The sequence below is a fragment of the Hyla sarda genome, chromosome 1 (assembly GCF_029499605.1).
Source record: "Hyla sarda isolate aHylSar1 chromosome 1, aHylSar1.hap1, whole genome shotgun sequence".
Taxonomy (NCBI): Eukaryota; Metazoa; Chordata; class Amphibia; order Anura; family Hylidae; genus Hyla; species Hyla sarda.
The window spans coordinates 227598244-227621371 of NC_079189.1; the positions used below are offsets into that span (position 1 = coordinate 227598244).

Sequence of the window (23128 nt, forward strand, 5' to 3'; positions counted from 1 at the left end):
AAGTATATATTCTGCTGCCCAGAGGTTATTTTGCTCTAATAATTAGTTTAAATGGGCACTGTCATTTAAACTATTTTTTGCTATTTAATTCCTTATGGTAAATAAAAAAAATCGTTCTAGTATACTAATTAAGTTTTCTATGTTTTATTTGTTTAAAAAAAAAGCTGCCACTAGGTGTCTCTCTACTTGTCCAGAGCACATTTCCCTCTATCTCCTGCACAGACTTTGGACTCCTGCTGGCCTGGAAGAAGTCCAAAATCAGGAAATGCAGTCTAAATTGCTGAGGGGTGTGTGTGCAGCCTTATCCAATCATAGCTCATCTCACACTAAATTGCTCTGGGCTGTGTGTAGTAGAGTGAGGGAGGAAGTTTTCCCCTGTATGGCTTCAGATGATGTCACAGCCTGCTGGGGAACGCCCCCTCCCAGTCTGTAGATCTGACTGACTGAGTTGAAAAGACAGAGCAATCTCAAGGTAGAAAACTAAAAAATAATAAAAATAAAGGCAGGGGGTGGTTTATCATGATGGGGCAATGAACTCGGAGGATTATAAAACTTAACAAGATCATGAGAGGTACTCTTTAAGCCTGTCTTGAAGCCCTCAACAGTTTTTGCTGTGACCAGTTCCTAAGGAGACTGTTTCATAAGTTCACAGTTCTTATAGTAAAGAATGTTTTTTGCTCCTGGAGATTGAACCTTTTTTTTTGTTTTCTCCAGGAGGACTGAGTGCCATCTTCTCTTGTATGCCTTATCTCAAGACTAAACAAATTGAATTATTTTAATCATTCCCTGTAACTAAAATTCCCAATGCCCCTTAATAGTTTCGTTTTTGTCCCTTTTCCAGGATGTCTTTGTACCTTCTTCAAAATCCAGGACATCCTTTTATGAACTGCTGCCCAAAACTGAACAGTATCCTCCAGATGAGGCCGCACCAATGCTTTAAAAGGAGGTAACATTATTTCCGAGTCCAGGCCTGTTTTAATACATCACAATATCCTGCTGACCTTACAAGCAGCTGCTTGACATCACAGGCTGTTCTGTAGTCTATGATCTAATACTACACTTTGTTGATTTGTGTGAGAACTTTTGCAAGTTCTCTACTTTATGATGCACTGGAAAATCGGGAAAACCAATGGGTTGAGGATGGATGTATCTTGATAAACAGTGACAAAAGAGAGAATAAATAACTGTACTATGTCTCACACTCAACGAACACTCTAAATTGTTCTATATAGTTTTAATTCACTCAGGGGCATAGCTATAGGTGGTGCAGAACATGAGTCCCTATTATACCAGTATGATAAATGGCCCATGGTAGGTGGGTGATTTTTACATATCTTTATTAATATTCCAGATCAGCTTCCTTTTAGCACTTCAAAAGACTTTATTACTTTGGTTGCTATAGAGATGAAGAAAATTTGCACCTGCCTTCTTCAGTTTTTTTTTTTTATTTCTTACGGTCAAGTCAGTCAGCCCCATCCAAGTGTCCTCTTTCACCTAGATATGGTATGTAACCAAGGAAACCCGTTCCCCATTCATTGTATCAAACCTTTCTTTTACCTGCAGCCAATATGAGATCTCACGGCACATGAATGTCAATGAACTCCCTACAGTATTGGTGTTACACATTCAGTATCTCAATATACTCTCAATGTCTCTGAAGTTTTATTTCCCAGAAGCAATGATTCACAGGCAGAATTAGTAAAAACAGAAATGGATCACCATCTGCAGATGTCATGGCATAGAGTTGACAGGTTTTATTTTTCACCTCCAAAGAATACAAAGGCAATCCTTTTTCTAGGGGGCAAAAGGGTAAACAACTGCAAAAGGTGTCACAATTCTGCTGCATGAATCAAAGAAAAGATTTAACTTGGAAAAGTGTTGCAGATTGCGAAATAACAGTAATAAAATATAGCTGAATAGAGAACAATTTTGACATAAACTCGTGAAGTGCCTCAATTTCAACATTCGCATGTAGAGATGCTTGGCGAACCCGGTCTCGTTCGAAACTTTACGGTAATATGGGATTGCAGAACTTTTGAACTTTGCCAGGCTCCCGCGAGCCTGGCATCAATGCTATTATTAGCAATGAGGAACACGTGGCATTTTGGCGCCTGAATGAATAAAGGAAGTACTAGGAACACTGAGATGACATCAGGGTATATTGTATAGCAAACAGTGCCTTTGTCCCTACTTTACAATAATACAAAAGCAGCCCTTTAGATCAGAGCTCTTCTATGCTCCTCGCTACAACTCGGGTTATACACAACTATGGGCTATCGAATGTAGTTTAACACTACTCAATCCAATATACAACGGAAGCGAAAGAAACATAACTCACATTTTTTTTAAACATTTTTTAAGCTTTTGTTTTCTTTATTTCTTCTTAGTCGGGCAATAAATGCTTATGAATGCATATTACAGCTATAACCTAGACTGATGTTCCCGGGTCATGGCACAACAGGAGCGGGCTCCCTTAATTTCACGAGTCTGAGATTGAGCAAGGAGTCAGTGGATTCCTCATTGTCTACATTTATGTGTAGGGGTGGAAATGTACGTCCTAGATGGTCTGTTCCATCATCTCTGTCTTCCCCCCCCCCCCCCCAATGCTAAACAGTAGGATTGCATTAGCCATATGGAGGAATTGTGTCATAGTCAGCCTTTGGAGTGTGTTGTATAGATGATAGAGGATGTGGAAGCAGTGGTCGAGAATAGCACTAGTGGGAATGGTGTTGGTAGGCGTGGTGGTGGTGATATTGTAAGGCATCATAATTGATATGCTGAGGAGGAGCAAGGAGCCCAAGGTCAGACATCAGAGGTTCATACTAAGAGGAGTGGTGGGGACAATGAGGAGGAGTTTGAAGATGAGGATGTCAGTAGGAATCTGCAGCTGTGCATCTGCTTCAAGCTGCAGATGCAGGTGGACACACAGAGCTACGCAACCACAGCCGGGAGCTCGCTCTTATAACCGCCATTGGCGCATCCGCAGCGTGAAACAAGCTGCGAATGTGCTACTTGTTACCATACTCTAAAACTACTTGAATACATTCCTAGGTGACTGTAGCAGTGTTATGCAGGGCTCTTAGAGCTCTTAGTCAGTGTTATACATGTGTTCTGAGGCTTATTTGTTGCAGGTTCGCTGAGAACTTTGCCACAAACTGCACTTTTTAGTAATGCTCAGCAAGTCTGCTAAGCCGAACTTTAGAGAAGTTTGCTTAACTCTAGTGGCATGTACTGTATATATAAGAAGCCAAGTATACAGTTGTTGCTTAAACCATAATGGGTTATATAACCAGTTGTGAATTTTGGCTATTTGTGCTGACCTAGGCCGAGACTTCCCATAACAACCAATCAAATTCCATCTTTTATTTTTTATGAGTTTTTTTTTTTTTTACAAATAAATGATGGAATCTAATTGGTTGTCATGGGCCCCAGTTATCCTGCACAATCAATCGATCAATCTTCCCTATAGTATAAACCAGTGTTTCCCAACCAATGTGCCTCCAGCTGTTGAAAAACTACAACTTCCAGCATGCCCAGACAGCCTTTGGCTGGTATATACACTGGTATGTACACAGTAGTATACAAACATAGTATATAAACAGCTTACAAAATATAATATATCTATGACAGTACAACCTATGAAACCTATACCTATGAAAGTAAAACATACCAGACATGTGGTGACCTGTAGATTACCTTTGGTCCACTTAACCTTATGGGCTTGTGATGGTATACTTTATAGTGGAATTTTTTTTTAATGGTACCCCTACATAGCTGAAATATGACCTGGACACTGGAGGACTAGAGGAAGCCAGAAAGGAATAGGTGTCAAGCTCCATAATAGCTCCCCATGACCTTTTGATGAAGGTCCCATCATTATGAAGAACACCCATTACTTCTGGCAGATACCACAGTTTCAAATGAATAAGTTTCCACTCTCTGTGCACTCTAGCACTAACATGCACAAGCCACAACTCTGTACTCTATAGTGAAGCTTGGGTTCCTTGGGCAACAAGGCAAAACTACTTGTTTGGGGCTTTATTATAAAAAGCTACAATACTTAGTTACAAACTTATAGAAAGAAAAAAACATTTATTTTGGGTAGGGAGATATGTGATATAAAAAAGACGCTATCCTGGTGTTTAGTTGATGTTGGTGTTTTTTTGTTTTTTGTTTAAGCTAGTGCTATTCACTGTGTGGGATCAATAATGTTATATTTGAAAATGGGAAAAGGGGATACTTTATGGTAAGGGGTTCATTTATATTTGTAAAAACTTTATTGGATTTTTTTTTTTTCATTTATTTAGTCTCCCTAGAGAACTTGTAAGAGCAATCATTAGATTGCTCATACAGATCAATTCATAGTTACATAGTTCATAATGTTGAAAAAATACAAGAGTCTGTCAACTTCAATCTATATCCCTATTGTGTCCCTACAGTGTTGATCCAGAGGAAGGCAAAAAACAACCTTATAAGACTGATGCCAATTACCTAATACAAGGGTAAATAATTCCTTCTGGATTCCAATATGGCTCAGAATAAACCCCTGGATCAATATTCTGTCCCTATAAATCTAGTTTCCATAACCTGTAATGTTATTACTGTCCAGAAATGTGTCTAGGCCTCTTTTGAACTTTTTTATTGAGTTCATCATTACCACCTCCTCTGGCAGAGAGTCCCATAGCCTTGCTGCTCCCATTGAGTTTAGATGTTACACAAAGCTACAAGACAAGAAACAGCACAGGGCAGACTAATGGGGGGAGATTTATCAAAGCATTTAGTAGATTTTTTTTGCTTAAAATTGTTGCAAAAAAGTCGCAAGTGCGACTACTCTTTTTTTTCTGTGACTTTTTGCTTGTTCAGTGTCCTAAGCAAAAAATAAAAATCTTGCTTACCAAAGCAAAAAGTGATTTTTGACTTGCAGTGTTCAGAGATTTATCAAGTGCGAAAGTCGCAAAAAAGTCGCATGGCATGAAAAAACTTACTAAATTTACTCCAGCTCAGACATGGAGCAGAAAAAGCCACTACCAAAGCAAAAAAAAAAAAAAGAAAAATTGCTTATGTGAAAGAAATTTATCAACAGGCTGAAACCAACTAAAAAAACTAAACCAACTAAAGAAAGGAATACATAAGCAAACATTGATAAATGTCCCCCATGGAGTTTCTGACAAATGCAATAATACAGTGATTTTTGCTATATGCAAACTATGAAACAAGAACAAGGTTCTTAAATTTTTCCTTATCTTGTGTGTTTATTCATGTATTGTGCATGTTTGCTGTCTGGTCGTCTTAGGGTGCATGCACACCACGTGTTTGCAATACAGTTCCCATATCAGGTTTTTGATGAAAAACAGATTCCTCAAAACCTGACTAAATTGTATCAAAATATGTGTACAAAATTTTACCCGTAAACAGTTAAAAACCGTATCCAATTTGAAAAATGATGTCCAGTTGCATCCGTTTTTTAAGAAAAAAATGTATACGTTTTTAACTTTTCACTCCATTTTGAATAAAGTGTCACTTGTTTGATTGAAATTCCAAGAAAAAAAACTGTGCAAAGGAAAAAACTGTATGGTGAAAACCGGATGGAACCATATGCAGATGCGGTTCTGTACGGTTCCCATTGACTCCCATGTTTTTAAAAAACTTATACGGTTTAATGCGGTTTTTCACTCGGACCAAAAAATGTGGTAGACTACGCTTTTAGGTACGGGTAAAAAAACGGACAAAACCGTATAAGATGTAAAACGGACTAAACCGGATGATGTGTTTGACATACGGTTTATAATGTTATGTCAATGCAAACGGTTTTCTATACGGTTCCGTGTGGTTTTTAACTTGAAACGTATATGGAACTGTATAGCAAAAATGTGGTGTGTATGCACCCTTAAAGGGGTTCTCTGGTGCTTACACATCTTTTCCCCAATCCAAAGGATAGGGGATAAGATGCCTGATCGCGGGAGTCCCGCCACTGGGGACCCTCGGGATCATGCACGCGGCACCCCGTTTGTACTCAGTCCCCAGAGAGTGTTCGCTCCGGGACTGATTACAGGCGACCACCAGGCCGGCGGTGTGTGACGTCACGCCACCGCCCCGGTGTGACGTCACTATCCACCCCTCAATGCAAGCCTACGGGAGGGGGCGTGATAGTTGTAACGCCCCCTCCCGTAGGCTTGCATTGAGGGGCGGAGCGTGACGTCACACGGGGGCGGAGGCGTGATGTTACACGCCGCCGGCCTGGTGGTCGTCTGTAATCAGTCCAGGAGCGAACCCGCTCCGGGGACTGATTACAAACGGGGTGCCGCGTGCATGATCCCGGGGGTTCCCAGCGGCGGGATTCCTGCGATCAGGCATCTTATCCCCTATCCTTTGGATAGGGGAAAAGATGTGTAAGCACCGGAGAACCCCTTTAAAGAGACTGTACTATTTTCTATTTTTATTCGATTTGGCATCAACTCAATGATGTTTTACTGTACTGCACAATAACCAAATTGTCTAACCATGAAATATCGCAAAATAAGTAAATATGCTTTTATGTGTTTTACTATTACCGACAATAAAAGGGAAGCACATGTCTTTCTCTGACTATTTTTTAAATGGAGGGTAATGGAGTACAGATTGGACAACTGATGTATGCTGTACATCCTCTTCAACCAATAACATGCACAGGCTAGGGTGAGTGCACACTATAGTCTCAGGTAAGTGGTCGAGTATAATCTTCAATGCTGAGTAGAACTGTTATACGTTACCCATACACTCATTGAAATTCAATTCTACTATTGCAATAATATCAGAACAGTTTAACTTCATTTTTCAAAGCGTAGTCTTAATATAAAATATATTATTCCATTTTGAAATAAACACAATTACAAATATATACAAGACAAATGACTTGATTGAAAACAAATAAAGGATGAAACAAAGGAAACACTAAAATTTTAATAACGTAATAGCTGTGAACTAAAGCAGAATTTACTACCAGCATGAGTGATTACTTTATTTCTATTTTATTTCATGTGCAATACATAAATATTAAACATCAAATGTTCAGAATTTCATATAAGCATTTACGGTATATACTGACTGTCTAATATGGGACAATGTGACAATAATGGTTCTCATACAGAGGTATATTTACATGTTTCAGGGTCATGGCAGAAATATTTGCAACCGACACATTCATCTGAATAGGGCTTGTGGAAATTTGTGTGCTTGCCTTTGAAACAACACCATTCAGACTTCAAGTTGTAGAAATCTCAACAATAAATCTGCCAAATGAGAATACACTCTAGGAGAACCTGAACGAGCAGGGCCTAGGCATAATAATAATCAACTGATGATTGTTTATCTTTGATTATTTATTTTTAAAACTTTTTTATTTCACTGCAGTAATATAATTCAGTAATACAACAATTACCGTAGTAAGTGGTTTATAGGTAGGTACATTTAGACAATATAGCAGTGTACACTGTATTTATAACTAAGGGATGTTTTACAATACTGAACTGAACTTGTAAGACACTGGTCTCACACATAGAAGTCTGGAGCATATATGATTTCATGCTGCATTTATTGGTTCACCAGTTCCTCTTTCAGTGTGGTTGGCAGTGTCATTTGTTGTCCTGAAAGCGGCCCAGTACCTATCATCACTGTTTGACACATCTGGCCCAGTCTATCAGCGATGGAAGATTTACACTGGTCAGCTGCTCAGTCCTATTCCCATGATTGTGGATTTTCCCCTTCACTAGCATTTTTGTTCCTGATACCTTGTGAACAGCTGATTTTATACTGCGCTGCCCTCTAGGTTTTGATTCTCTGGCCTTTTCTGGATTGACACCTTGTTTGCTGATTTGGCATCTGTCTGTGTGTTGCTGACTTGGTCTGTCTGAATTTCATGACACATCATGCACTCAGTCAAGTGTAGGGACCGATGCCCAATAGTTTAGTTTAGAAACAGTGGTTTGGGACAAGCTCAGATCTGCATGGCTCTCTACTCAAAACATGACACAGGGGTTTCAGCTCAGAGAGGTTAGGTATATAGGGTGCTTTCTTATTTTTGGCTGTAACTTTCCTGGTAACATAGATCCCCTTGATGTGATGTAGAACTTTAGATAATCCATATATAATTCTGTCAGTGTTGGGGAGGGGACTATTCGGTATCATGCTAACTCAGATAGTAGATCAAAGACTCCAAACCATGTAGATCAGTGGAGAACAGCAGGCGGAATAGACACATATGGGCTGCTGTACTTCTATTGGCAGTTTCTTTAGCAACTGAGTTGAAAGATGGGGGTGGTATAAGTTTCCATCGAGAGGATACAATAGAGAATAAAAAAAAATTGCAAAAATTTAGGCTTAGCTGAAGGACATGGTTAAGTCTTGTTTGGATTCTACTATTCTACTGTAGACAGAAAGGTGCAAAGGTAAACGTTTCAAAAGGTTGTCTTATCTCAGAGAATCACTGCATCTATCAGCTTATCAACATAGATGAATCATTTTTTTGTGCAGAAAAAAGGTACACAGTGCACCATAGGGTGAAAGACTGCTCTTATCCCAGTGGTTGACCAGCAGAAGCCGGCTGCAGTGTCAATGATGTCTGTTTTAGGAAAAACAAAGGAAGCGCTGCACTTAATATCATAGATGATAATGCTTTTATTCCACGTGCTTCAAGAGTATCAGACTCCCTTCATCAGGCCCATGGGTGTGGAGAGCACCCTTTCCTTCTTGTGTTTTTTTTAATCAAATTATATTTTTACACCATAATAAAATTGAATAATGAATTAGTACATTTACTACCCCTTCCCACTAACAAGTTAAATAGGTCAAATAGGGGTAAGGGTGATGTTCTTGCCTCCATTTTTTTTTTCAGATAGAAGACAGAGAAATTATTGAAATTATTTGTCGGAGAAGTAAATATATTTTGTTCTTGCCTATAAAGCTTCATAATGTTACATAGTTACATAGTTAGTATGGTTGAAAAAAGACATACGTCCACCAAGTCCAACCATTATATAAATGTACATTGTCTCAGTTAAGTGCAGGCATCATTTCTGTTTCATCAATAGTATTTTTTTATCATTATTATGTGTTATTGTATGGGCTAGTCGTAGCTGTGTATTTTGTATGCTCTTTGAAGTAGTAATAGAACGTATACCAATAATGACCCTGTGAGTTTGTGTTAGCCTCTTTTTGTAATTTGGATAGTTTCAGATATATTGCAAAATATGCATTTTGATCACATTTTTATCTGAGGATCAACAGCACTTCTGCCAACCTTTTTTGATATAGAAAATAACAGATGCTGTATCTCATCTACGAGACATGTCATACTGTTTAATTGGTGTTAGCTGCTGTTATAATATAACTTCAGAGAAATGTTGGTATTCTTCATAGAGAAATCTATTGCCACTTACATATGGCCCAAGAAAATGACAGCACAGTATGGTGGTCAAATTACTACAGGAATTGGTTAATTATTAGTTGAAACTATTATAATTTGAGACCAAAACTCAATGGAAAACTGGATATTGGACTCTAATACCTTAACTTAAAAAGCATACAGTGAGGAATTTAACAAAAATGAAGCATATAACTAATACAGATAAAGCAAGTCCTTACATATAAATGCCAGAAATAGCTTCTGGGAGCTATAAACCCTTTTCTGTTTAGAGGACAGGAGCTTCTTAAACATTTTTTAGAAAAACAAAATGAAGCCATCTGTATACTTTGTAAAAGGATCAGCTCATCTTTAAAGAGAACAAGAGCAGCACACAACCAATAGTACTATAACGTAGAGAACAACTACGAGACAGACAGTGGATGTGTCTCAATAATAAAGTGTGCCTCAGTGTTCTATCGGTGAAATGCCCATTTGAACCTTTTAGCCAATTACACAAGTTGGCAGAGTCTATAGCATTGTATGTTAAGTGGTCTCTAGTTATAATCACCAGGAAAGACCATTGCATTGTAAAAAAAAATATTGTATCCCAAAGCCATTGTGCATTATGAGAACACTATATGTTATTCTCAAGACATGAACAATTAGCTTCCATATTGGATCCCTTGATTTCTTTGTTGGGTAAATGTTTACATACAATAGGTTATTTATAAAAAAAAAAAAATGTCATGATTATTTTATAGGAATTAATGTATATTTTTGATAACGTGTATACATGGTACTGTTTATTTTTATGTATTTATTTATTGTTTGCTCTCATGTAAATTACAACCAGGATTCAAGCACCACGTTTAACTCGTTCCTTATGTTTGTATTTTTTTTTATATTACAGAAGATGTTTCTGTCAGTTTTGTTGCTGTGTGCACACTTTCAAACCATCATTCTTTTTATATAGTTGCCTCCCATACACACACACACTTTTGTATGTTTAATGCTACATTTCACTGACAATACATCTTGCATAGAGGAGGAAATACAAGCCTTTTATTACAACTGACTTCATCTCAGAGGAAGTCGTCAAATGATAGCGGGCCTATTTCTTTCATTAGTATGTATGAACTATTTTCCATAACAAAGCTTTCACATACTCATTCCTGAAAACAGCTGAAAAACCTCAAACAATATCACAAAATTTCGGCCTCATGCGCCTACTCTCCTCTCCTTGTGATGTTCCCCTGATTTTAGCAGGAAAGGGTCAGAGAGGGCAGAGACGTTGGCAGTAAAAAGGACAGCCTTTGTGTTATGTGGTTTAGGGAAGAAAGAATAGGCTTAGAGGGGAGTTTTGTAACACAGGGATTTTACTTAACCTCATTAGTTCCAGATGGGCCCCAATACAACGACCGTTTTTTCCATAGTAAATACTGGTTAATATTACAAAGTAACTGGCTACATATCAGAGGAGTATATCTGGATGTTTATTTAGTTTTCTAGCTAAACTCATTGAAATCTTGAATGACGGAGAAACCTGAAATGCAGCTTGGCCCCGTAATTCTATACAACTCCTCTTCCTTCAACTCACACATATGTTGTGACGTCTAGTATGTCATCCCATTGTTTGTCTATCTGAATCTTGTCAAACAGTGTTCTAAGGTAGCCCATCAAAGTGACACTGTTAAAGCCAGGACTGGTTTAGTTGCAGTGTTAATAATTGTATGCACCCTAAAGGATTTACCTTTGCCATCTGTCTATGTAAAAAGATCACAAGTTATCTGTAGGATGTATAACATGTCTATATTAACCATATGACTGGTCAGTACTGTTTTTATTTTTTTTAAATAAAACTAATATGTGTCAAATACAACAACATGAATGTTTTTATTAACAACATCAAACTTCATAAAGTGCTTGAAAGTTTACTATATAGTATATACCATTGCTCTAGAGGCCTATTTGCATGTAAATAAGTAATTATTAGTAAATTATTAAATATAAATAAATATATATATATATATATATATATATATATATATATGTGTGTGTGTGTGTGTCTGTAATCTAATCTAATCTGTTTAGCTATCTATCTATTTCATATTTATCTATCTATCTCATATCTATCTATCTATTTACCTCATATCTATCTACAGTCATGGCCGCAAATGATGGCATCCCTGAAATTTTTCAAGAAAATTAAGTATTTCTCACAGAAAAGGATTGCAGTAACACATGTTTTGTTATACACATGTTTATTCCCTTTGTGCGTATTGGAACTAAACCCAAAAAGGAAGGGAAAAAAAGCAAATTGGACATAATTTCACACCAAACTCCAAAAATGGACTGGACAAAATTATTGGCACCCTTTCAAAATTGTGGAAAAATAAGATTGTTTCAAGCATGTGACCCTCCTTTAAACTCACCTGGGGCAAGTAACAGGTGTGGGCAATATATACATCACACCTGAAAGCAGATAAAAAGGAGAGAAGTTCACTTAGTCTTTGCATTGTGTGTCTGTGTGTGCCACACTAAGCATGGCCAACAGAAAGAGGAGAAGATTACTGTCTGAGGACTTGAGAACCAAAATTGTTGAAAAATATCAACAATCTCAAGGTTACAAGTCCATCTCCAGAGATCTAGATTTGCCTTTGTCCACAGTGTGCAACATTATCAAGAAGTTTGGAACCCATGACACTGTAGCTAATCTCCCTGGGCGTGGATGGAAGAGAAAAATTGATGAAAGATGTCAATGCAGGATAGTCTGGGTGGTGAATAAGCAGCCCCAAACAAGTTCCAAAGGTATTCAAGCTGTCCTGCAGGCTCAGGGAGCATCAGTGTCATCGCAAGCTATCTGTTGACATTTAAATGAAATGAAGCCCTATGGCAGGAGACCCAGGAGGACCCCACTGTTGACACAGAGACATAAAAAGCAAGACTACATTTTGCCAAAATAAACTTGAGTAAGCCAAAATCCTTCTGGGAAAACGTCTTCTGGACAGATGAGACCAAGATAGAACTTTTTGGTAAAGCACAACATTCTACTGTTTTCTGAAAACAGAATGAGGCCTACAAAGAAAAGAACACAGTACCTACAGTGAAATATGGTGATGGTTCAATGATGTTTTTGGGGTTGTTTTGCTGCCTCTGGCACTGGGTGCCTTGAATGTGGCATCATGAAATCTGAGGATTACTAATGGATTTTGGGTTGCACTGTACAACCCAGTGTCAGAAAGCTGGGTTTGCATCCGAGATCTTGGGTCTTCCAGCAGGACAATGACCCCAAACATATGTCAAAAAGCACTCAGAAATGGATGGCAACAAAGCACTGGAGAATTCTGAAGTGGCCAGCAATGATTCCAGATCTAAATCTCATTGGATATCTGTGGAGAGATCTTAAAATTGCTGTTGTGAAAAGGCGCCCATCCAATAAGAGAGACCTGGAGCAGTTTGCAAAGGAAGAGTGGGCCAACATTCCCGCCGAGAGGTGTAAGAAGCTTATTGATGGTTATAGGAAGCGACTGATTTCAGTTATTTTTTCCAAAGGGTGTGCAACCAAATATTAAGTTAAGGGTGCCAATAATTTTGTCCAGCCCATTTTTGGAGTTTGGTGTTACGTTATATCCAATTTGCTTTTTTTTCCTCCCTTTTTTGGTTTAGTTTCAATACACACTAAGGGAATAAACATCTGTATAGCAAAACATGTGTTACTGCAATCCTTTTCTGTGAGAAATACTTCATTTTCTTGAAAAATTTCAGGGGTGCCAACATTTACAGCCATGACTGTATCTATCTTTCTCATATCTATCTATCTATCTATCTATCCATCTATCTTTCTGCCTACCTAACGTATCTTATGTTTCTTGTTATTATAATAAAAACCTCTATTTTTAACTATCCTTGATGTATGATTGACCTATGCAATATTGACAACCACTATTGTCCAATAAAAGTATATGTATAGATATGTAATACTACTATTATTTTTTAGTCAGTCTTATTAATATGTAAAATCCTGTCCACAGTAACACACCGAACAAAGAATCTTTACCCTACTCACCACTTATCTATAGGCAATTTACATTAAACTTAAGCTGAATACGGGTCATAGAAATTATTACAAAACCACATGGACAATATGACACTCGTCCAACATGTCCTCTTTCTACAAAAATCCACAAGCATTTCCTGGAGAGTTTTAACAAGCCACCTTTGCAAGCTGAGACTTTGTAGGTCATTTCTAGCTTTCCAAAAGGATAATAACGGCTTTTTACCCAGTGTAAGAATTCCTATTGTTATGTGGTTTGCAACAGAGGTAAACTTACTCTAGTCTGACATTGTTACTTGTCAGTTGTCTTCCCGTTCTAAGAAAACACTCAAGAGCGGACATGAATGAATACACCAGCACCTGTACCCATCTCATACACAATGTCATAAAGGAGCCTGTGTCCCAGGGCAAGGAAATCATTACTATGAATAGCAATGTTGTTCCTGAGATCTATGGATTGTAAATCTAGTGTAAATCTACATTTATATTTTACAGCTAGGTACAGTGTGAAGTGGTGCTGTGTTTTATGCTTGTGTATTTAGAAAGGAGATTTGATGGGGGCTGCAGATGCTTACAATGTCTTCTAGGCCTGAAGCCTTCACAAACAGAATGTATTAACACGACGAACAAAAAGAACCCCTAACAACTGCCAAATACAATAACTTATCATACATAGTTATATCTATTTATAAAGAGGAAAATTATATATATATATATATATATATATATATATATATATAGATAGATAGATAGATAGATAGATAGATAGATATAGATATTGTATACATTTTTGGGAGGGTATAGGTTTGTATACAATTGCATCAGATTACCTACGTAAAACTATGTAAAAGCTATAATACCAGCAAAAAAAATTTAAAAAGTGTTACAAACCTATACCTTTACCACAGTATACATCGCTTATACTGCTATGGGGAAAACAAAAACAATTTTTCTCTGGTACAGAAAAGTGGTGTGTGCCGCAGACAATCGTACAGAGGACAAAATATAGCCAAAAGTGACATACTTCTTTTAGCTATGTTGGCATAATGGAAGTATATGGGTATACCACCACATACATTTAGGTACTCTTTAAACCATATCTCCTGGCGTATTGCTCTAAGCTACTAGTATGTTTTTATTATTTAAACCCCAACATTGACCAAACTACGATGCAAGTCACAACCAACGTGCTGAAGGTTTCTTCCAACTCTTTTTGGAGTTACATACAGTAACAAAAATGCTGATTTGAATATCAATGATAATTCACAACGTGTAGGGTATTATCTGACACTACGCTTTTCCACAGTCACCAAATACAGACAAAATGGAAAAAAAAAAAACTAACCCAAAGGTGTTGCTTCATAGGCTCATCAATAGCATAGATACATAAGCGAGGAAACTTTCCTATCTAGACAATTACTGGATTCAGGATGGAACAGAGGGCTGTTACTTTAGATGTCTAGGATGACAAATTGTCTTTCCATACAAGTCACACCACAGCAATCCTTATTTCCAAATGCTATGGTATTGAGGACAAACTCACACATTACATATACATTTACTGGCAATTTATCTGAAGACACAAGTGCTATATTATAATACTATACAGACTGGTGACTAAAAAATTTTATGTTGAACAAATCAGGTTTTTGTTTTATTTGTAAAATGTACACATAATGTTTACATAGTATTACATAACCATAAATAAAACGTATATATACACCTAGCCTACAATTCCTATCTATCTAACTATCTATCATTTATCTTTCCCACTATGTTGTGTTGTATTTTATCATTACTACTACTACTACTACTACTACTACTTCTACTACTACTACTATAGTAATTTCTAGTATATTTATGTAAATCCGTCTAAAAAATCATTGTATAATAGAAAGAAAAAAATACTTATACTTATAAACTATTACACACAATGAAGTATTTTAGCTCTTGTCTGTCCTGGCCACCAATAAACTATGGCGCTCTCCATCAAGACCATGTTCTTATCAAATTCATTCATAGACAGGAATATTGTCAAAAGTGTTTAAAAAGGAGTTAAAAAAGCTACATATTTTATTAATTTCATTGGTACGTATAGGTTTGCTCCCACATATGACCCACATAAAGTACATAAGAAAAACTTACATTTTTTTTCTACTTTGCCATTTTGTTTTTTGTTTTTATAGATAATTGACATAATTCCTAGTGTATTCTCTATTATGAAAAATTGGAAAGCTTTGCTTATACTGTAGCAATTAGTATTGAGCCGAAAACAACTTTCAAGAGAAATCAGGTCATAATAAAGTGACACGAAATATAATAAACCCATGACATAACAGAATGTATGAAAAAAACGATGTAACAAATTCTACAGTACAACAGTAACATACAGTATTCATTTTGAAATGTATATTTTGTATATTTTGGGCATACTGCATTGGTTGCTATGTCTTCGCAGTCTCTCTTACTCTTTTGATGTGAGTTCACCAGGAGTTTAACATAGAGAAAACTGTGTCTGATGATTTCGTAATTTTACTTGAGAATAGAGAAATCATAAGGAGCGTTCGTGGTTACCATTATGACTATCATAACCACGTTTAATGGCACTGATGCTTTAGGCCTACAGATGTTGAATACTGAACAGCCTGGTACAGTGATGTGCAGAGCACCAAATGATGCTGTATATGTATGAGCATGATGGACACCGTAACATTTGGTACATAATATACACTAGACAATCACAGAATTGCCATAACCTTCTCATAACTAACACTGCTGTGTGCATGGCCAAAGACAAATAAATGTAGTAGGACGTACCCTAGCAATACTAGCCTAATAAAGACAGGGACTTCCTTAGCCCTTGACTCATTTCCAAGGCTCAAGGAGCAACTTCCTAACAAGACATCAGCATAAACCCTGCAGCACTGCTGTGACCCAAGAGTCAACTCCATTCTCATCTCCTCCACAGTATTATCAGGACTGCACAGCGTGATATTGCTTTGGTGTTCTTGCCTACTGTGCCAGCAAAACTAGATATAGAGTTTTTTTTATTTTTATTTTATTTTTTTAATGATGCATTACTTCCCTCAAAACAACACAAACACACACACACACACACACTATGATAGTAGGAAGTAAACCATGAACAATAAATAAATAAATAAATAGATAGATAGGTGCAACCCTAGGAATAGTGTTGGGCGCGAATATTAGCATTTTGAATTTTTATCGCGAATATCGCAAATTCGCGAATATTGCGAATATATTCGCTATATATTCGAAATGACGGAGATTAACTTTTTCCCCGCATATTTGCGAATATTGCGAATATATTCGCTATGTATTCGAAATGACGAAGATTAACTTTTTTCCCCGCATATTTGCATATTTCATTTTTTCACTTGTGGGCCAATTAGAATGATGCAAATTCACTTGTCAGAGGTTATCAACAACATCCCTAGCAACCAATAGTAAAGTTGCCCTCCCCCTCACTGTTTTCTTCCTCGAATATGCGAACATAACGAATACGCGGAATTCGCGAATATAGGACAAATATTCGTCTATATATTTGCGAAATATCGTGAAATCGAATATGGCCGATGCCGCTCATCACTACCTAGGAATGCACATTTTTATTATGTAAAATACTTTATATATACATCTCTCTCTCCATATATATATAATCAGTGTTTCCCATCCAGGGTGCCTACAGCTGTTGCAAAACTACAACTCTCAGCATGCCTGGACAGCCGAAGGCTGTCCAGGCATGCTGGGAGTTGTAGTTTTGCAACAGCTGGAGGCACCCTGGTTGGGAAACACTGCTCTATATATTTTTATACATATACTATCTCAAGATACAAAGTTCGTGGACTTCTTGATATGTAGGAATGGCAATCAATGCCTTAATAATAATAATAATAATTGGGTTATTGATAGAAAAAGACAAGGAAATAAAAGACATTTTTTAAATTGTGTTCGATTCTACAATGAAATGGTAAATATTTGTGAACCTTGGATGGATACATTCCCTAAACCATTGTTTCCCTCCAGCTGTTGCAAAACAACTTCCAGCATGCTGGGAGTTGTAGTTTTGCAACAGCTGGAGGCACCCTGTTTGGGAAACACTGCCCTAAACGTATAATCTTTGAACTAAGTGGAAGAAGACACAGACATATACATTGTAACAAGTTTCCACAATAAAATGGAAACATTGCAGCCTTAGTGATTCAGTGTGAATACTACACAGTAAGTTGTGTTATGGTGCATGTGGTGTAACCTTGTATGTCAGTGGACAGATCCTTGTATGCTGTGCCATATATTATAAATTCAGGGCATTGGATTGTAATAGTCAGCAATAGTCATGCATGCCTACATTCTAGGTAGCAATGTGATGGGTGCGACTAAATGTCAGAGATGTCGCACACTTGGCTTGTCTGAGCCGTAGACTATGATGAGGTAAAGCTGGGATGTTGGGAGGGGAGTGAAGGTGAGGCTTTATTTACCTTCATTACTTGGGCTGGCCAAGGTCTCCGAGAAGTAGCAGCAGCAGCAGGTAATAAGCCATATCCAAAGGGTTAAATAGGAGCCAAATCCAGATCCCAGAGCCCAAGAACATCCAGTGCTAGAGGAGGGCAGTGCAGCAGCAGCAGCAGCAGACCTGGATGGCAGCATTTTCTTCTCCCGGCAGCAATCCCACAGCAGAGGACTTCTTCTTCCCTAGGTGTCCAGTCACACAATCCTTCTGTACCCAGGAGCTGGGGAAGAACTTGTCCTTTACCTCAGTGCTCTGTCTCTTCCTGGGATGTGATCAGGTGTAAGGCTCTCTCTCCTTCCTCCTCCTCCTCCTCTACCAATAACCCTGATGTGCCTCCTTCTCCTCCCCTCCTCTTCTTCACTTGTGTGGTGATGATGGTGGTGATGATGAAGGCTCACAGGATGATGGGGATGGTGGATGAGGGATGTGACAAGAGCAGCCCCCCCACACACTTTTCTTCTCCCCACCAAAAGTCAGACGTTAGCAGGATGGAAGGAGAAAAAAGAGGAGGTGAGGAGACTGGGAGGGGGAGCAGATCTTACAGGGTTGGGGGGCTTACAATTAGCAATGATGTCCACATTAAGGCTGGAGGATAGGAGGTGGGAGAGGACAGACAGGGAGATGGAGCAGTGGAGAGGAATGGATGACAAGAAGTAAACATCCAGCAGATAGAGCTCAATGCCAGGACTCTCCACACTTGGCTCAGATCAGCTGCCTGGGACACTGTGTAGACATCCTACTCTGTAGGGGGGAGGGATGGAGTCAGGGGGAAGTTGAGAAGCATGCCCTGGCCACAGGAGCATCACAGGATGGAGGAGAATGCCATGCTGCCTCTGATGCCCAAGTGTCTGCTGCCAGCCTGCTCACTGCTCAGCACCAGAGCTGGATGCACACACATGTCTACTATAGGAAATACAATCAGCCCCACTGACAATCCTACAAAAGGAAGAAGGGATTTGCATTATAAATCTCTGCTGTCAGGCGTAAGGAAATATAAGAATACTATAGAGCTGCTGATACCTGATCCTCACAGCTCACCAGTGGATCATCCCTGCAAATGCACTGGTGCAATGCAATATTAACTGGTAATGCTGTCCGTTCTCTGCAAAAAAAAAAAAAGAATTCTATGTTCAAGTAGGAATGATACAAGTGGCGAAAATCGCAATAGCAATATATTTCAAAACTGGGATTGTTTTTTTTTTTAAAAGATAACATGAGCACTCCTATGTTTAAAATAGAAACACTATATATTACTCTATATATATAAAAATGTACCTTATCATTAAAATTGGGGTAATATTATATTAAAATGAAAACATAGTAGGATATTCTTATATTTAAATGCTGATGCTCCTCCTCCTTTCAAACCTTGAATATCTCTCTGTATAATAGGAATATTCTGCTTTCCCAAATTAGACTTCTCTCAGGCTATGTTCACACTACAGAGTGTGAACGGAATCTCCGCTTGCTGAATACAGCGAGCGGAGATTCAGCCTGGCAGCCGGCGGCGGCAGTAGGACCGCGCGGCACTGCGCCGTCACCATTGACTTCTTTCTTTGCGCTGACCAATTTCAGCTACGGAATTGTCCGCCGCTGAAATTCCGCAGTGTGAACGGGTCTCGCGGAAGACCCATTCACACTGACGGTAATGTTCACTGTGCGGACTTTTACTCGCGGAATTCCGGGGATTCCGCAGTGTGAACATACCCTTAGAGGGTGAATACACCTCTATACAAACAACCCTCATAAAATTGTGATTTGACTCTTTTTTAAAATAGGGTAACTCCTTTATCCAAAATAGGAGTGCTCCAACATATAAAGGTATACAGGGGTCCCTTAACCCCTTAAGGACCCGGGGTTTTTCCGTTTTTGCATTTTCGTTTTTTTCCTCCTTATCTTTCAAAAATCATAACTCTTTCAATTTTGCATCTAAAAATCCATATCATGGCTTATTTTTTGCACCACCAGTTCTACTTTGTAAAGACATCAGTCATTTTACCCTAAAATCTACGGCAAAAGGGGAAAAAAATCATTGTGCGACCAAATTGATGAAAAAACGCCATTTTGTAACTTTTGGGGACTCACGTATCTACGCAGTACATTTTTCGGTAAAAATGACACCTTATATTTATTCTGTATGTCCATACGATTAAAATGATACCCTACTTATATAGGTTTGATTTTGTCGTACTTCTGGAAAAAATCATAACTACATGCAGGAAAATTTATATGTTTAAAATTGTCATCTTCTGACCCCTATAACTTTTTAATTCTTCTGCATATGGGCTGGTATGAGGCTAATTTTTTGTGCCGTGATCTGAAGTTTTTATCGGTACGATTTTTGCAGTGATAGGACTTATTTATCGCTTTATATTTATTTTTTCATGATATAAAAAGTGACCAAAAATACACTATTTTGGACTTTGGAATTTTTTTGCGTGTACGTCATTGACCGTGTGGTTTAATTAATGGTATATTTTTATAATTCGGACATTTCCGCACATGGCGATACCACATATGTTTATTTTTCATTTTTATTTAAACAGGGTTTTTTTATGGGAAAAGGGGGGTGATTCAAACTTTTATTAGGGAAGGGGTTAAATGATCTTTATTTACTTAAAAAAAATTTTTTTTTTTGCAATGCTATAGCCCATAGGGGGCTATAACACTGCATACATTGATCTTTTACATTGATCAATGGTTTCTCATAGGAGACCATTGATCAATGATTCTGCCGCTTGAATGCTCATGCCTGGATCTCAGGCACTGAGCAGTCATTCGGTGATCAGACAATAGGAGGCAAGGTAAGGGACCCTCCTGCTGTGTCACAGCTGTTCGGGATCCCGCGATTTCACCGGGGCAATCTCAAACAGCCCCCTGAGCTAGCTGGCAATGATTAACTTTAGACGCAGTGTTCAACATTTAAGGGTTAATTGCGCGCTGCATTGCGTTCAGTGCTGTGATGCGGGGCCACGCCGTGGCCCTGCGTTATAGAAGGGGAGCGGACTCATGACATACCAGTATGTCATGGGTCCTTAAGGGGTTAATTACAATATTAATTGGTTCCAGGATAAATATTGTAAGTTGAAACCATTGTATCTTGAGACCATAACTCTATGGAAAACTAGTAGATAGCTCCTTAGTCTCCAAAATGTCAACCCAAAATAAAAATAATTAAAAAAAGCATTAAAGAATGACAAGATAAAATATATTTAACCGGTTGCTGTTTAAGGACGAGCCGGCTCGTCCTGAGACGGAAACCGGTGTATGACGCGGGCTCCTGACTTGAGCCCGCATCATACCGGCTGGCCCCCAGCTGATTCCTGTAGCGGCGATTGCCGTTGCCGGCTATTAACCCTTTAGATCGCCGCTGTTAACCCTTTAGATCTTAGGGCTTACCTCATGTCCTATGCTGGCAGCTGCACTGTGAATGATAAAGCCTGGCAGGACCAGGCTTTATCAATGTAGCGCAGAGCACACAGATCAATGGGGTTCTATGAAACCACATTGATCTGTATGAGGAATCAAATGATTCCTCCTAAAAGTCCCCTAAGGGGACTAAAAGTTTAAAAACAAAAGTTAAGTAAAAAGTAAAAAAAAAAAAAACACCCATTTACCCTTTCCTTATTAAACGTTTAAATCACCCCACTTTTCCCAAATTCCATATAAAAAATATGTAACCATAATAAAAATAAACATATGTGTTATTGCCGCGTGCATAAATGTCCGAACTATAAAAATATAATGTTAATAAAACCGCACGGTCAATAGTGTACACGCAAAAAAATTCCAAAATCCAAAATAACTTATTTTTGGTAACTTTTTATATCATGAAAAAATGAATAAAAAGCAATCAAAAAGTCCGATCAATACAAAAATGGTACCGCTAAAACCATAGACCATGGCGCAAAAAAGTCCACATACTGCCGCGTTCGCGGAAAAATAAAAAAGTTACAGGGGTCAGAAAATGACGTATTAATTTTCCTGCATGTAGTTATGATTTTTTTTCCAGAAGTACGACAACATCAAACCTATATAAGTAGGGTATTATTTTAATCATATGGACCTACAGAATAAAGAGATGTCATTTTTACTGAAAATTTTTAGAAACAGAAGCCCCCAAAATTTACAAAATTGAGTTTTTTCTTCAATTTTGTCGCACAATGAGTTTTTTTTTTTGTTTCGCCGTAGACTTTTGGATGAAATGACTGATGTCATTACAAAGTAGAAAAGCCATCATATGGATTTTTAGGTGCAAAATTGAAAGGGTTATGATTTTTAAAAGGTAAGGAGGAAAAAACAAAAGTGCAAAAATGGAAAAATGCTCGGTCGCACGTCCTAACATATAAAAGTCAGATTTAGCTGCTAGAAGCTACCAATCACTTTATACATAGTATATACATAGTAGGCAGGTCTTTGGGGTCCTGTATAGAACAAAAAGTGCAATGTAGGTCCAAAATTGAACCACCAAGTTGAGCTGGGTTCACATATGTGCGGCGTCCGGCACAGTTTCTCTCTGGCGTGCTGAGGGAAACTGATGCTAGAACGGATCCCATTCATTTGAATGGAACAGTTCACAATCACGCAGCATCTTAATTTTGAGGCCAGATGATTGGACACACCGGAGGGCACCAGACAGGAGAACACAATGGACGCTGGATGCCATACAACGGATGACAAGTTGTCATCAGTGGTGGCATCAGTTGAGTGAAGATTTAGGCCTATGCCGGATCGTGGACATGTGAACCCAGCCTTAGCCTTGACACAGGAAAAGAGCAATACACGACTGTGATATACTGTAGAGAGGCTATACTAGACAGCAAGTCAGTGCACACTCTTTAATAATACAGAGGTTTTACCAGTAAAACGGCCATTCTGATTGGTCGGACCTTCCAACCATCTACACGGGCCACAAATCCAAACTAATTCTGGCCTTGTACAGTATGTTGAGTATGATTTCAAGTTACAAAGTTCCAGGAAAAAACATTGCATGTTTAAAATATTGTAACCTGAGGCCATTGTAACTTGAGGGATCACTATACTAAAATTCAAAACTGGGATATTCCATAAGTGTATTCATACGTATAGTATCCTGCGCATATTTGATGCTGCAGATTTTAATGTACACTAAATGACTGCACACAGCTTTAAATCCTGCACA

The 23128-nt window shown here is 38.2% G+C and overlaps 1 protein-coding gene across 4 annotated transcripts in view; it reads right to left on the minus strand.

Moving 5' to 3' along the window:
- The window catches only part of EPHA5 (EPH receptor A5), a 384474-nt gene extending 365494 nt beyond the window's left edge, over positions 1-18980 (minus strand). For 3 of the 4 annotated variants that reach the window (XR_008891897.1, XM_056568879.1, XM_056568880.1), the window contains exon 1: positions 17936-18980. Coding sequence is in view for 3 of the 4 variants with exons in the window: in XM_056568879.1 (XP_056424854.1) it covers positions 17936-18104 (169 nt within the window). In the remaining variant the exon portion in view is untranslated. The remainder of the gene's footprint in view (positions 1-17935) is intronic. The other variant, XM_056568878.1, reaches the window with a different exon arrangement.
- Positions 18981-23128: the final 4148 nt, after the last annotated feature.